Genomic DNA, 16074 nt, shown 5'->3' on the forward strand with positions numbered 1-16074 from the left:
AAAAGACCAGGATCGAGTGTTGCATGCTTTAGTACAAAAGCAAATTGCATTTGCCTGATATTTCTAAATATGATTCTAGGTTGAAGGTATGAAAAAGTCATGTTCTGGTTCAATGGATAGAAACCCCCCGAAGGACATTCTGTGGAAAACTTGCCCTCACTGTCTTTTCTTTGGTCGTGATTTTACACCAACATGGGGTCCTGGAGGGGTTGCTTTCCTTCATCCTCAAAGCAACAGCCATAATAAAACTTACATGTGCCTCTATAGAATTACGTAAGTTATTCCATATTGGACTGTTCCCTTTCTATTTTTGATTGCATCCTCTCCATGTAGAAGAGAATTGCAGTCCCTATTGAATTTGTATCAGCCTGCCTGCTTCATCATCCTATCTGAATTATTTATTCTTTGGCATCGTAAACAGGCTAGAGCAGTTCAATGATGTTTTGCTTCAGGAAAATGTTCCAGATCATGACATGAGTTCTCCTTTGTTCGATCTAAATGCTTTGAACTCCATTCCAAATGAAGGTTCCTTCTGTGTGGAGGCTGTCAAGGTACTCCATGTTTGTCATTCCCTTTATTTGTGCATTTCTACTGTCATATTTGGAAGGTTATGCCCTTCAACGTTGACAAGCAACTTGATTCTTCGTGCAGAGAGGCTGGTACCATAACGTTGTTTACCTGGGAAAGGAGAATGATATCCCTATACTGACTATGACGTATGCTTTAATGCACACTCTTGGCAACTCAATTTTTTCTTTACACAGAATCGTATTGCACATCTGCATAATATGCGTCTTGTGAGTTTTACCATATTTGTGTATTTGATGATATTTAGGTGTCCCCTCTCAACGATTGAAAGCTTTAAATCCGGTGAGATTCCTTTGCGTGCTCCTTGCAAAGAATATGCTGACACCTTAGTCAGAGGCTTGGTCGAAGGAAATCAGCTATCAGAAGAGGAGGCCAGAACTTACATACACGAAGCAAGCGCAAAACCATTATATGATCGCAGAACTTTTGGTTGCTGTGACGCATAGTAAATTTCTCAAAAGTAATAACATTGATAGGAGAGGGTAAAGCTTCTGGTTAGAAGAGTAGATGACATTGACGGGGGAATTTCCGTGTGTATTTAGCCATGGACAACCATATTAGCCAACCTCACTAGTGAGGTAAATGGGTTAACTGTTCTTGCAGGCTTATCATATTTATGTATGTTTAAATTAATATGACACATTCAGGAACATCGTGTCTTCCAACTAAGACCGGAGGAATCAATGTGTAGTAATGTCTTTTCTATGAGCATTTGTTTCCCTTCATTCCCTTGAAGGGCAAGCTGTGGAAGCACTCACACCCAGGTAAACTGCTGATTTATAACAGGTTTGGGTACCGCATTACCCGACCAAGAATTAATGTAGCTATTTCCTTCACAATTTGTTGCAATTCGAAGATAAAAAGAATTTGCAAAAATATACATGCCAACCGTCGTCAAGGCATGCAGTTCAACATCAAGAAACTGCATATGTTCATAGCAAATAAATTACAGGTAATGGAGAAAATTCTTGATAACGCCTTGTAAATTCATTTCAGTCAAAATTTGTAAAGTCGTTATAGAACTCAATATCATTATCATGCTTCTTACAGTATCCCTTTGATGACCATAGGCAATTCTTTGGCAATACGGATGGATGAGTGGATCCAAAAGAATGAACACATTTTCGCTATCCAAGTTCTGAAATACTAACATGAGTTGGTGAGTTGGATAATTAACTCTCACCATCAACATAGAATAAGCTATTTCTCTCATCGGAATTTCAATGTAGCATGACCGGTGTCTCCCAAGTGCTTATGTAATTTATTCCTGCCATGATGTAGATATGATGAGATTTCTTTGCTTTTCAATACTGAATAGGGTGATGCAAATGATTCAAGTAACCGCAAAAAAAGGGAAGAGTAGCATTGAAATGTTTACGTACTTTGATTGAAATTCCTCTCCACATGTCTCACATACATTGCCAGAATGCTTTGTTGTTGCCTGCATGTGAATACGCATATTTTGACCATTAGACAAGAAATGAGAAATACATGCATAATTTCACAACTACTAGTACATTTCAAACAAAATATAGAGAGTATTTAGGTGATTTTTATGAATACTTGTACTTGGTGGTGAAAAGTCTCACCCTTTTAGCTCTGTTACCAAAGCTGGAGACTAGAGATAGATGGGAGGCCATCCCTCATGCCTTTATGTTTTGATTATCATATGAGAAAAGGTGCTCAAAACTTTCTATTAAAAGCAATTAGATAGTCTGTTGTTTCAAGTTTCCCTTCTCTTTTCTAATGTCGTATTCCTCCCCCAGTAACCACCAATTTGTTGCCTCTTGACAGAGATCACCATTCATCAAGAAAATCTCCGCATGCAAGTTAATGGTAACTATAATATGTACTCCATAATATTAATTATTCAAATAATGCAACTGAACTAGTTGATCAAACACTTGCCTGGAAACTAATTGTTTAGCAGCTCTGGATAAACCTTATTATTCATTAACTAAATACCATTTTTCTTTTTATTTGAGTACGGAAGCAGTTAGATAATTCCTTGTATTCTCTCCATGTACTACAATTGCACCCCACTTTGGCACCTCTTGGATCTTGATATAAGTTGATCACTCATCGCAAAAAATCATTGCGTGGGCTATAAATAATAACATATTACATGGCTTACTCATACTGCAAAATCTCAGGTAATTCAATCAATTTTTTGGCCCGACAACTAATTAGATCAAAATCTTTATATATTTTTTAAATGTGAGTCAAAAGTTATTATCAAAACTAAACATAATTAGCAAAATAGGAGAAGTTGGTCTAATCCAGCAAGTCATATATATGGAGGTAACTAGCAACTGTTTAATCAGAAGACAATATCAATAATAAATGGAGAGTAAAGCATACCTTCGCTTTCTTTCCTTTAGATGAGTTATTTGATTTGGTATTGGTTTCTTTCTTCATATTCCATTTTCTTTCAACCGGTTGCTTTGAAATCTTATGATTCTTTCCCAATTTATCATCCTTTTCACCATCACTATCCTCATCTTCTGCAGGTTGCTTCTCCTCTGCATGCAGAGTATCACTTACACTGGCTTCTTCATTCTTGCTTTCAGTTCTGTTTCCATCACTCTTCATGCCTTCACTGCCATTCTTCTTACTCCTCTCTTTCTTCCCTCTTCTGTTTCTCCTTCTGTTCTTCCGGTTATCATATTCTATAAACTCCTCCTCATCACTCTCATCCTTGACATGAAATCCCGTCTGTGAAACCACAGCCTCACTCTTCAAAGAAGCATCCTTCTTATTTTTATGCCCAGACACTATTGCTTCAAGAACACTAATTTCCTCCTCCTCATCATTATTACTATCAATTTCAACCTCCTCTTCACCCGCTTCCTCAACATCAAAAAACCCATCATCCTCACTCAACTCACCAACTCTATTCTCCCCTTCATCCTTCTCTTCCTCATCAAGCCTTAAGCCCTCCCTAAACCTCTCGTCCACATTCTCCTTCAACTCCAACTCCTCTTCCTCTTCTTCCTCATCAACAAACGACTCCCTCAACTCTGCCACTTTCTCCTTGTGCTTTTTCGACTGCTCATGATTCTTCCATTGCTTCTCACTCTTAAACTTCTTCCCACACGCCACACAATACAACTCCTTCTCTACTGCTTTCTCCTCCATTTCCTCCCAATCATCCTCTTCTTCCTCTTCAGCTTTCACCCATTCTGGCTCTGCATATGCCCTAACTCTCTCCAACCTCTCCTTTTCCATCTTCCTCTTCCTTTCTCTCTCCTCCTCTTTTCTCCTCTCCATCTCCTCCTTCCTTTTCATGCTCATATCAATAACTCTCTTATCCCTCTTCTTAACAAACTCCGCCAACCCTCTGACCGTCTCATTATACTCCCTCTTCGCCTTCCTCCGCAATTTCTTATTCTCTTCCTCCATAACCCTCCGCGATTTCCGGTTAGGTCCCGCCATAACATCATACTCATCAACCCAAACAAAATCCATGACCGTAGAAAACCCCAACCAATAATTATAAAAAGCCGTAACTTGACCGTAGGGACTCTCTAAATTTCCCATCAAAGGAGCTTCTTTTACTAATTCTAATCCTAACCCTAACTTTTTGGCGAAATTAAGTTCATTGGCATAAATTTTAGAGAAAAGATCCGAATAAACCTTGTAGAAGCCACGACCGGAGTCGGAGTAACCGGAGAAAACGGTGTTAGAGAAGAAAGAAAAGAGGTCAGGGATTGGGGAATTGGAGGTAGAGTTGCGGTCGGCGAAGAGGATTTGGGAGCGGTGAGAGTCGTACCAGGAGCGCTCTTTAGGGTCGGAGAGGACCTCGTAAGCGTGGACGAGCTCTTGGAATTGGGCGGTGGCGTCAGCCTGAGAAAGGCCGGATTGAACAAGTTTGTCAGGGTGGCGTTGGAGGGCGAGCTTTTTGTAGGCTGAGCGGATCTCGTCTTGGGTGCAGTCACGGGTAAGGCCTAAGACCTCGTACAGGCACCGCTTTTCCGATGCCATTAGTAAATTCAATTTTATTGGATTTTCAGGTATTGTTCGGGTGGGTGATGATTAGCGCTTCACCAAAGGAGAGGGAAGAGGAAGGAAGACCTTTATTTGCCCTTCTTCTTCTACTACTGGTAATAATTATAGTTTTATATATTGTATAGTTCATACCATTCCTAGGTGCTTCAATTGTGTCTTTTTAAATTTAAAAATATATATTAATTACAAGTATGGTATGCAATTAGTTGCTGAAATCAATTTCGTTAGATGCTCAAGTCAGCCCTCAAACTATATGAAAAAACTCAATTTAGTTCTTATCTTTTATCCTTTTCTTATGATCAAATAAATCTTTAAATTTTTATTTGAGTTAAATAAACTCTTCTTATTAATTATTGATTAACTTTCATTAATCAACATTATAATCAATAATTTTTTATGTTATGTTATTTGCCACATGGTATCTTAATAATGTTAATGTCACGTGATAAATAAGATAACATCAAAAATTACTAACTCGAAATTGAGCTTTTTTTTGTCAAATATTCAAAAATTATTAATTAAAAATTAAAAAAAAACTAACTATTTCAATCTGGTTATCATTTTTCCATTGATTCCTATCTTCTTAATTAAAATTATCATTCTTAACAAAAAAAATTAATCCAACTTTTATGATATATTGATGTCATTGTTGCTTGATTAAAAGCTAATGTAAAAAAATTCAAAATATCCATAAATAATTTTGAGAAAAAGAAGAGTAATGATAAGACATGTACGGTTAATAATACTAAAACTGTCAAAGACATATTGTTGTTCCACAATAAAAGAAAATCAAATCTTTTACTTCTAATCTATAGAATTTATAAAGAAACTTCGATGCTCTTCTCTTTCTTAAAATTTGTAAAAAAAGGTCAAATTTTTTTATTCTTTTCCCTAGAATCTATAAGAGAAATCAAATACTCTTCTCTTCCCTGAAATCTGTAAGGAAATTTTGATGATATGAAATTTTATTTTCTAATAAAAATAGACTTTGTCCACATATCTTTCACAATTTTTAAAAATTCAAAACTACCTAAAGAATAATTTTTAAAAAAGGAATAGAAATTTACAAATAAGGAGAAGACATTTTAACTATAAAGTACATTGGGTTTAGAGAATATTGAAAAAAATGAAAATCTTTTTTTTTTTTGAAAATGATGGTTTCAATTAAGAAAATAATAATTAGTTAGAAACTAGTTTTTTTATTTTTTATTTCAAATCTCTAATCAATAATTTTTGAACATTCATTTAGATAGATAAAAAGGAAAAACCTCCCTTCCTAATCAATAATTGTTGATATTACGTCATTTACCGCGTGGTATTAACATCATCAAAATAACATACCAACATACCAAGTGGAAGATAACGTAGCATTGATTAACTTTCGTTAATTAACTATTAGTGTAAGAGGCTTATTTGATCTAAAATAAAAATTTAAGAGCTTATTTGAATGCAATAAAAAAATATGAGCTAAATTACCTTTTTTTGTATAGTTTGGCGGTTTATTTACGTATTTAGCCAATCAATATATGCACTTCAATTTTCACTATAAATTTAAATTGATATAATATTCAAATAAGCTTCTAAATTATTTTAAAAAATTTAAATAAAATTTTATTCTTTAATTACGTTCAATTAAATCTTTGTACTTTTATTTTGAATAAAATAAATCTTTATGAGTAATGATTATCTAATTATCATTTGTTATTTTATATTCATATGGCACTATCATGGTATTGATATAAAAAGTAAAAAATACTACATAATCTTGTTTTCATGTCAAATTAATATATCACGTTATTATCAATTATAATATGTCAACATGTCACATTATTATCAATTATAATATGTTAGCATATCATGTCAAAACCACACATTATAAATCGACAAATAATATAAAGACTTATTTGATTTAAAAAATAAAAATATAAAAACTTATTTAGTTTAAAATAAAAATATAAAAACTTAATTGAATATAATAAACATATAAAAACTTATTTAAATTAGTTTAAAAACTTTTTTAAATCTTATTTCATTATAATTTATACTCAATTAAGTTTAACTTATTAATTTTAACGACAACGTGACATATAATTAACCTAATTATGTGAAACTTTCACATAAGTAAATAAAATGATTAATTTTCCATTACAATTAAAAGTTTGTTTGGATACAATAAAAATTATTAAAAACTTAATTGAGAAAATATCATAATTTAAAGGTTTTTTTTGGTATTTAAACAAAAAAGGAAACAAGAAAAATTTCTCAAAAAGAAAAATTATTTCTATTTTTTATTTTTCTAGAATTTTTTTAAATAATTAAAAATTATTTTTAATTTTTCTTTTTAAATTTTTTAGAATATATAAAAATAAAAAATTTATTTTTATGTTTTTAAAATTTTATACATTTTCTTTTCAAAAATTTAAAATTATTTTTAATTTTTTTAAGTTTTAAAATGATAAAAATTAAGATTTGGAACTTTATTGAATGATTTTGTTTATTGTCTTTTATAAATTGTAAATGTTATGCTTGATTATATTTATTACTAATATATTTATATTTATCAAAAAATAATTACTTATCAAATAAATAAAGGTAGATTATGTTAGAAGAAAATGTTTATTTTGTTTCTAATAAAAAAGAGCAAAAATTATCAAATCAAATTTGACAACATTGCAAGTAAGTTGCAATACGAGATTGTATTAGTTTTTGAGTGCAATCACATTACATACATTACCTATAATGTGATTGTATTATAATATTATATCACGTTAGTTTGACTGGGAATACGAGGACATAATCCCCGTACCAAAAGTTACTTAATTTCATTTTCTTCAAAGCAAAATCTTTCTCATCTAGTATATGTGTTGAATTCTCTATTGGCTTCATCAAAAAATTACAATTAAGCATGTCTAACAAAGTTAGAGCTTCTTGGATGGGTGAGTATTGTGCTAAAAGTGACATTCAAGCTAAGATTCAAGTTTGACTATTGACAAGCTTGTAACATCTTGCATATTGCCATTGCCCGGTTTTGTATTGAAATGATGTCTTAGGAATTCAACAACCATGTTAAGAATAGAGGCTGGAATATACCATGTGATCCGAGGGATGATTCCTCTGAACATTCCCTTCACGCCTTCACTTTTCCAGATTTACCTCATTGCATCTAGCCAGCCATTATACCTAACACTTCACAATGACGCAATATAACAAATTCAGAATCATATGTGCATAAAGGAGGGTGCTTAAGCATAACCATGATCAAAAAACATGCATGAGGTATGATGAGGAACAAACAATCAATAGAATTAATACATGTTAGATAATACAGGAGGATGGATCATGGTTAAAGATTGTGCCCTTTGACAAATTAGTCCTTACTATGAATAAAGAAATGGCTCTACCAAATTAGTTAATCTCACATAAATTTTTTATGCTTGAGATGGTTTTAGTTGTACAACTATAGCTCAATGTAATTCTAAAAGAGATGGCAGTTGATACCTACATTGTGGATGATCCTTGAGCTTGTAATCTTATCTAGGTTACATCACCCTTCATGCCTTCACTACCATTCTTCTTACTCTTCACTTGTTTCTCCCTGTGCTTTTTTTACTGCTCGTGATTCTTCCATTGCTTCTTACTCTAAAACTTCTTCCCACACGCCACACAATACAACTCCTCTTTCTCTACTGCTTTCTCCTCCTTTTCATCCCAATCATCCCTTTTTTGTTCTTCAACTTTCTCCCATTTTGGCTCCGCATATGCCCTAACTCTTTCCAACCTCTCCTTTTCCATCTTCCTCTTCCTTTCCCTTTCCTCCTATTTTCTCTTCTCCATCTCCTTCTTCCTTTTCTTATTCATATCAATAACTCTTTTATCCCTCTTTTTAACAAGCTTCGCTAACCCTCTACCTATCACATTGTACTCATTTTTTACCTTCCTCCGTAACTTCTTATTTTCTTCCTTCATAACCCTCCGCGATTTTCGGTTAGGTCCCACCATAACATCGTACTCGTTAACCCAAACAAAATCCATAACATCTCGAAGAAAATTGTTAAGGCTTGACTCTCGAAGAAATTGTTAAGGCTGGACATATCATCTCTAGTGATATGTGGAAGATAAATTATATATTTTCATTATCAGAGGAGTTGCAGAAAATTTATGTGAAGGTTTTGCTTAATGACTCAATCTAAAGCAATGATGGGTATTGTTATTGCAAAGAACTATTTATCAATTTAGGGTGAACTTTAGCACTATTATTAACTTTGAACTCTTTTGTATTTTAACAATGGTGGGTCTATCCTTTAGGTGACTTCAACTTTGATTTTATTATAACTTTATGACTTATGGTTTAGAGCATTAATCAAAGAACTTCATTTATGATTTTTAGTTATATAGTTTTGGTGTTGTTATGGTTGATATTTTGTTTTAGCTTGATAGCAAGTTATTTTGAATTGATGAAAGTTTTAGAAGAAATTAATTGGAGATTGAGAATTACGAGCATTTTATTGTCAATTTGTTATTGGTTGCAAGACACTTTCTCATTTTCTTCATAAGTAATGAAGGCTTAATTGTAATTGCAACGGTTTGCAAAATGCTCAAACATCCACTCAACTGAATCAAATATAAAAAATTGTAGCTAAAATTTCATTAAAACTTGAAAGCTTCATGGCAGATGTGTACTCCATCCTATTTCTTGGCAAGCAGATATATCATAATTTGATAACAAAAATCCAGTAACACGAATGAGTTCCCATTCCTAGCTCGAGTAAAAATTTAGAATAGGCATATTTGAGAAGACCCAAGGCACTAGAAATAATACAATAAGGAAGCATTGTTTTCTGTTTGTTTTTCCCACTTCATTCTCCTCCGTTTTCTAAGCAAACAAACCAACAATTTGCTAAGAATTCAACAAGGCAGCAGGAGGTGGATGGTTACTTGAGGGTATGTGGGGATGAAATGCAAAAACAAATTCGGGTAGCTATAGCTTAGTAGCCAAACTAAGAAAAGTAAAAAATCTGCAATCTGCTGCATGACATTCAACGACTGGTAGAGATTCTGACAGCAATAATTAAGTTTGTTTGATTTGATTGATCTATCTTTCTAATATCTAAAATTTAAACACAAAAATGCTTATTTTTTTCTTCTTCCTCTAGCATTGCAAAGATAATTTTGATTTTTTTTTCTTTTTTCATACTATTCATCATTACCAATAGATTCATAAACAAGAAAGGAAGCTATCATGTTAATGTATACATATAAAACGTATTAAGAAATTAAAATAAAATATTATCTTTTAAAAAAATTAAAATAAATATATAATATAAGAAATTATATTAAAAATAAAAATAAAAATATATACTTGTAATAAGAAATGAAGAATAAAATATATAATATTAAAAATATATTTAAAAAATGACATTATATAAAAATTAACAATAAAAAAATACATGTTAAACTTGTATTTAAATCTATAAGGGTAATTTTAAAAATAAATATTATATACTCTGTAAAGTATTTGTAAAATAAACATTGCAATGTTATCTTCTTTACATTTTAACCATTACATTATTTATATACCAAACACTATAATATTATCTTTTCTGTAATCATATTGCTTGCAATAACATTTCTTGCAATCATATTACCCGTAATCATATTATATTGTAAAATACTAAACGCTTTTTAAGTTCATTGACATAAATTTTAGAGAAAAGATCCGAATAAACCTTGTAAAAGCCTCCACCGAAGTGATAACTATCAAACAAATCTTTAAATTTTAATTTATAATCAAACAAATAACAAAAGTTTAATTATCATGAAATCTATCATCATCTAATATTTTATACCCATATGTTATATGACTTAATAAATTGATGATTGTGTGATGCCTGTCATAACTACATGATAACTGCCACATAGTTAAATATATCAACCACATCATAAGTCACATAAATAAAAAAATAAATTAATATTGAATTTGATTATGATTAAATTTTTGGGGAAATTATACTTTATTTAGATACCAATCAAAAATAAAAAACTCTTTAACTTGCAATAAAAAATTAAAAACTTAATTGAGAAAATATCATAGTTCAAAGCTTTTTCTGGTATTTAAGCAAAAAAGGAAACAAGAGAGTTGGAAAAATGCTTTAGAATGGGACAGTAGCAACAGAGAATTAACTCTTCTTTCACTTCTTTTGTATTGGAAAGTTCACAACAGACATCTATTTCTATGATGCTTTAAGCTGAAAAATGAGATTCGAATATGAATTTGGGGCATTGCCCTGTGCCTGTCGTCTAGGCAGAGGAGAAGGGCTGCAACACATCCAAGCCTTCAAAATTGTCATTACTCCGATTTCATTCTCTTCGAAGCAAGATCTTTCTCATTTTGTATATGTGTTGACTTCTCTATTGGCCTCACCAAAAAATTACAATTAAGCATGTCTACAAAGTCTGAGCTTCTTCGACAGGTTAGACTTGCATATTCACAACCAGAGTCTTGTGCTAAAATTCAAGCTACCCCCCGAAAAGAAGATTCAGGTTTCTCTATTGACAAGCTTGTAACATCTTGCAGATTGCCATTGTCCAGTTTTTCATTGAAATGATCTCTTAGGAATTCAACAGCCATAAAGGTAAGAGCAGAGGCCGGAATATACCATGTGATCCGGGGGATGCTTCCTCTGAACATTCCCTTCACACCTTCAGTTTTGCAGATTTTACCCATTGCATCCAGCCAGCCATTATAGCTAAATAGTTCACAATGATACCATAAAACAAATTCAGAATCATATAGCACAAAGGAGGGTGCTTAACCATAACCATGAAAAAACATGCATGACGAGCCTTGGTCCAAGACATGATGGTGAACAAACAGTCAATACAATTAACACATGTAATGATTGTTGTTAGATAATACAAGATGGCTTATGGTTAAAGACTGTGCCCTTTGTCAAAGTCCCTACTATGAATAAATGATGGCACTACCAAATTAATCTCACAAGAAATTGAAATAAATTTCTGATGCTTGAGACGATTTTAGTCCACAACTATAGCTCATTAGGAGCAATGTAATTCTAAAAGACATGACAGTTGATACCTTGCAGATGATCCTTGAACTTGTAATCTTGTCTTGATTACATCCAAGGGAGTGGTAAGGTATGCACTAAACCCTGCAAATTATATAAAGAATGAACTGCATCTGGGGCCCGATAAATTTTGAGTTCAATCATTACAAAAGGAAATTAAAACTGCATGACATAGGATGATGCCGAAGCAGGAGACATACCACCAGCCAATCCTCCTAAAACAAGTCCCTCAATAGAACTATCAACATAGAAATTAGGAGCCAGATTATGCCTCCCTTTCTCTGTCAAATCTTTCAGGGCTTCATAGAACATAACCTGCATTCAAGTGACAACAAATACAGGATCATTAATCCCCTTTACTACTAAAACTAAAGATGCACACTGGGTGAACATAAGCTAGAACTATTCCAGAGGAATTTTGTTTCCAAAATGACAACAGTTCAGCATATAAAAAGGGAAAAATATTATCAATAGTCAGTTCTTCCTCCATTGAGTCACAGAACTAATCAAGCTGGTAATTTACTTTATGCATATAGAAAAACATACATATAAATGCCAAGAAATGAAATGCGAACTTAATGATGAGCTCTTTTTCTATACATGGAGAAAGAGCATAACCAACAAGGGCCAGGCGAACACAACAAGCACAATAGACAATATCGCATGTGAAAAGAGGAGAGACCACGATGGTGTGCTCAGTTAATTGTGTAATGATGACATAAGACATTTCAACTTGAGCATTTACTGACTGTCGACACAGCATTCAAAACTTAAAAAAAAAAAAAGAGGAAGAAAGAAAACAAAAAAGAAAAAGAAGAAGAGGAAAGAAATGTTAGGTTTTTTGAATAGATAATAGATAAGACCTTGATGATCATTTTCCTCACCTATTCATCAGACCTTAAGATCAAGCGTTTTCCCTTCTAAAGAGTGATTAACTAGTAGAAAGTTATCATCAAACTGAAATAACACTAAAATAACTATAATAAAAGAAGTATGTAACAGCAAACTCAGATAGAACAAACACAGACACAGTATGCAACTAAATCTAAACTAATTTACATACCATAAGACCAGCAAATGGCACATCCCTTGCCAGTGTGGACCAGTATCTGCAAAAGGAACCATAAAAAGAATGTACAATTGTGCTTTCAGATGAAATTCATCAACAATTTAGAGTACTCCAGATTCCGGAAAAATTTCTTATTCCTAAGGTTAAAATCATCTCATTCAGAATGGTTCCAACCTGGGAGGCTTATAGCACTTTAGGAGACATACAGTTAGATGTCCATACATGCGGAACAACAAAAAGAATAGGGAAGAGGAGGGAGACATAAACAGAGTGCACTCAGGATATCTACAATGTATGTTTGTATAAACTCCTTGAAATTAAGATATGTTAAAATCAGAAGTGGCAGATAGTACAATATTAAGCATCATTGTACATATGTCATTAGGCATGCATATGAGCATCTGTGGTTGGAGTTTGGACAAAGGTACTTGTATGCATGTGGAAACCCAAGTATTTATCTAGCACTAAAGAATAATATACAAAGAAAGAAATGTTTACCCAGCATATAATCCTTTTAACCCTTGCTTTTTCCATATTGAACGGCCAGCTTGGAACATTCCTGTGTAATAACCATACATCTGCACACCAGGTTTCATTTGCATGTTGTCTTTCATGATAGCAGAATTCCAAGATGTTCTCGAGCCTTGAACCTGCATGCGTTGCTTCATCACTTCACATGGAACATATACAAACGAACCAAGTGTATCACCTGAAATGCACAGAGAGTTTAAAAGGTCGAAAATCAGTTGGAATCATATACCATAAAATTTTCTGCTCTGAAATGCTATTTACAGGTATAGCAACAACCATAAGTCAAAACGGCAAATATTTAAGATTCCATCGCATTGGAACCAAGCATCATCTTCTCAGTTGTAAGGACTACTTGGAAATAAAATTTTAGCAGGAAAACAAATTCAAAATTTGGAAAAAGAAAGGGGAAATATATACCAATCAGATCAGGGGAAAAGAACAGAGATTTTTGCCCCGTTAAGAGATCAAGTATCAATTACTCAAGCAAAATCAGACACATAGAATGCAGTTTCCATATGCATTCAGCACTAAATTTCATTATCAAAGTTGTGCAAAAGAAACAAGACACAAGAAGCCCATTCTAAAAGTGAGCAATGATTAGTGAGTTAATATCAATGTTGTTAGAGAACCAAGAAAACTAGATGGAACAATATGACTAAAAGAAGATAAAGATCCAGAATAGCTTACCAACAGCTCCAGCTATGAAATGTGCCCAGTGGCCCCCAAGGTTAGGATGTGATTCTTCAATCCATTTTTTAGTGGACTCTATGAAACCAAAGTATGTTGCTCCAGTAGCAAGAGATCCAGTAATTCCAGGAGCAATGCCCCTGTAGAAGCCTATAAACATGATCAGTCCAGACAAACTACATAACATGGTGGATGCATAACAGCACATTGATTAATGAAAGAAACCACTAATCAAAGTCCAAAGCAAATCATGCTACACACACTCATACCGCACATATATAAATCAGTAAAGGTAGAATTATTGCAAAATGGAAAATAATGGAATGGCCATCGGCAAAATAAACAGAAGTGCTTGAAAAAACCTCTTAAGCCATCTGCCACCCAGACAGTTCGAACCATTTGCACTATGCTCTTTTGGCTCTGCTAACAATAAGCCGTATACTTTTAAGCATTGACAAACAAACATTCTCAAAAGAAAGGAAATCCAGTAGAAAATTCTAGGTGATCATACCAGACTTCCACTAAGAAGAGCTTGACTTTGAATTCTTGTCTTTATGGTATCAATGGGATGCATCATGCCCTCTCCAAAAGCCCCAGCTATAGCTCCCCATAAGAACTCTCTCCACACTATATCCACATCATAAAATTCCATCAAAAAAGATCCATAACTGCATAGATTATTTAATCATTTTCTTGTTTAAGCCCATTGTTAAGACATCAACGAGACTAACTAAGACAGACAAACATCAAACAAAAAATGAGTTTTCGAATTTCATTATTAAGACAAGAAAAGAATTTCGCATTAAAAAGAGAACTTGGAAACAAAAACTAATTCCATTTCTTCACTTCAACAAGAAAATCCAGGAAGGGGCAAGAAAGTATATTTCGTTTAAAGTTTTAGAACTCCTGCTCTTTTTCTTCTTTCTTTTACAAAATCCAATGAACCACAAACAATCCAACTGGGCCCATTATAGATCTCTTCTGTTTGAACAGAGCATTGCGCTAGGTAAAATGAGTGAAGCTTCTTTCCCATTCTTTTCTTTCCTTGGGTGCATTGAGGAATAAGAAAACAGTTCAAGTAATTTATAGAAGTTTTTCAGACCTTTTCCTGGGAACCAAACAGAGCATAGAAGAAAGCAGCTTACCAAAGAAGTGATTTTGATCGCGAGTTGCTTTGTGGGTTATATGAGATAACGGGGCTTCCAAATTGCTGGAAGTTGACCTATTATTCGTCATTTGAAGATTGAAGTTGAAGTTGCAGAGTTCTGTCTCCTTCCCTTTTCCCCTCGTAGGCATTTAAAAAGGTTTCAGTGTCACACTAGGGTTTAGGGTTTAAAGAGGGCTATTTAATTTCTTTTGTTTTGCTATTCAGCACAGAAGCATTATTTTAGGATGTACTGAAAGGCACGCGTTCCAAAGGCATGGGAATGGGATTGGGATTTGGGCTAATGCTTGCGGTGGTACTGGACTACTGCTAGACTTTGACTGCCCTCAGGGAAGGGAGGAATAGAATTTTCAAATCAAATTTCTTGTAGAAAACTTAATTTCTTCTACTTATTATATCTGAATATCTGATTCTTGATTTCTATGATCAATAAAGAATAAAGATATCCACCTTACCTTTCATTATTAAATAAATAAATAAAATATAAATTTTTTCAATAATATTTCAAATATATAATATTTAAAAAATTTAAATATATTTTTATTTTTTATTATATTCAATAAAATTTTTAATTGATTATTATTAATCAAAATTTCACTTTATTATTTTATATAATTTAATAATGATATGATTTATTAATATAACATGATAGATATAGTTATTTGATATTTTTTACTTTTCATGTCTATGTTATGCCATGAATATAAGATAAGAAGTAACATTTTGATTAATATCAATTAGCTAGTTGTTAGTTATATGAACCTATTTGATTTAAAATAAAAATATAAAAATTTGATCAAATATAATGAAAGAAAATTATATATTTAATTTTTTTTAATAATTTAAAAAAAATTTCAAGTATTATATTTATTTCTAAACGCATTAAAATTTATTACTTGTTAGGTGTAGAACTATAAGGCCTTGCAATATATATATATATA

At 32.6% G+C, this 16074-nt stretch overlaps 3 protein-coding genes across 3 annotated transcripts in view; 1 reads left to right on the forward strand and 2 right to left on the reverse strand.

The window, feature by feature from the left end:
• HDA05 (histone deacetylase 5) overlaps window positions 1–1293 on the forward strand; it is a 4803-nt gene extending 3510 nt beyond the window's left edge. The window contains exons 11-14 of the mRNA XM_021429819.2: window positions 80–273; window positions 422–551; window positions 652–716; window positions 836–1293. Coding sequence (XP_021285494.1) covers window positions 80–273; window positions 422–551; window positions 652–716; window positions 836–1034 — 588 coding nt within the window. The 3' untranslated portion in view covers window positions 1035–1293. The remainder of the gene's footprint in view (window positions 1–79; window positions 274–421; window positions 552–651; window positions 717–835) is intronic.
• Window positions 1294–1553: 260 nt separating this feature from the next.
• LOC110417468 (DNAJ heat shock N-terminal domain-containing protein) lies at window positions 1554–4729 on the reverse strand. The gene is made up of 3 exons (XM_021429820.2): window positions 2950–4729; window positions 1971–2029; window positions 1554–1855 (listed from the first exon to the last, which is right to left on the reverse strand). The coding sequence occupies exons 1-3, from the start codon at window positions 4570–4572 to the stop codon at window positions 1798–1800; spliced, it is 1740 nt and encodes a 579-aa protein (XP_021285495.1). The 5' UTR covers window positions 4573–4729; the 3' UTR covers window positions 1554–1797.
• Window positions 4730–10732: 6003 nt separating this feature from the next.
• On the reverse strand, window positions 10733–15469 carry LOC110417469 (Mitochondrial substrate carrier family protein). Its single transcript, XM_021429821.2, has 9 exons — window positions 15114–15469; window positions 14480–14595; window positions 14331–14388; window positions 13969–14118; window positions 13249–13459; window positions 12745–12790; window positions 11882–11996; window positions 11693–11765; window positions 10733–11342 (listed from the first exon to the last, which is right to left on the reverse strand). Exons 1-9 carry the CDS (start codon window positions 15262–15264, stop codon window positions 11108–11110), a joined length of 1155 nt encoding a protein of 384 aa, XP_021285496.1. The 5' UTR covers window positions 15265–15469; the 3' UTR covers window positions 10733–11107.
• Between the last annotated feature and the right edge of the window lie 605 nt (window positions 15470–16074).

This window comes from Theobroma umbraticum, unplaced genomic scaffold (genome assembly GCF_002168275.2).
Source record: "Theobroma umbraticum cultivar Fairchild unplaced genomic scaffold, ASM216827v3 scaffold_50.0, whole genome shotgun sequence".
Lineage (NCBI taxonomy): Eukaryota > Viridiplantae > Streptophyta > Magnoliopsida > Malvales > Malvaceae > Theobroma > Theobroma umbraticum.

Excerpts from the sequence above, each read along its gene's own strand:
- LOC110417469 (XM_021429821.2), bottom strand. The coding sequence starts at position 15,264 with ATGCCTACGAGGGGAAAAGGGAAGGAGACAGAACTCTGCAACTTCAAC. Across the intron at positions 14,119-14,330 it reads GGTGGCAGATGGCTTAAGAG|GCTTCTACAGGGGCATTGCT; the intron begins GTTTTTTCAAGC and ends TCATGTTTATAG. Across the intron at positions 11,343-11,692 it reads GTTCAAGGATCATCTGCAAG|CTATAATGGCTGGCTGGATG; the intron begins GTATCAACTGTC and ends TGAACTATTTAG.
- LOC110417468 (XM_021429820.2), bottom strand. The coding sequence starts at position 4,572 with ATGGCATCGGAAAAGCGGTGCCTGTACGAGGTCTTAGGCCTTACCCGT. Across the intron at positions 2,030-2,949 it reads CTAAAGGAAAGAAAGCGAAG|GCAACAACAAAGCATTCTGG; the intron begins GTATGCTTTACT and ends ATTCACATGCAG. Across the intron at positions 1,856-1,970 it reads GGAGAGGAATTTCAATCAAA|GAATAAATTACATAAGCACT; the intron begins GTACGTAAACAT and ends ACATCATGGCAG.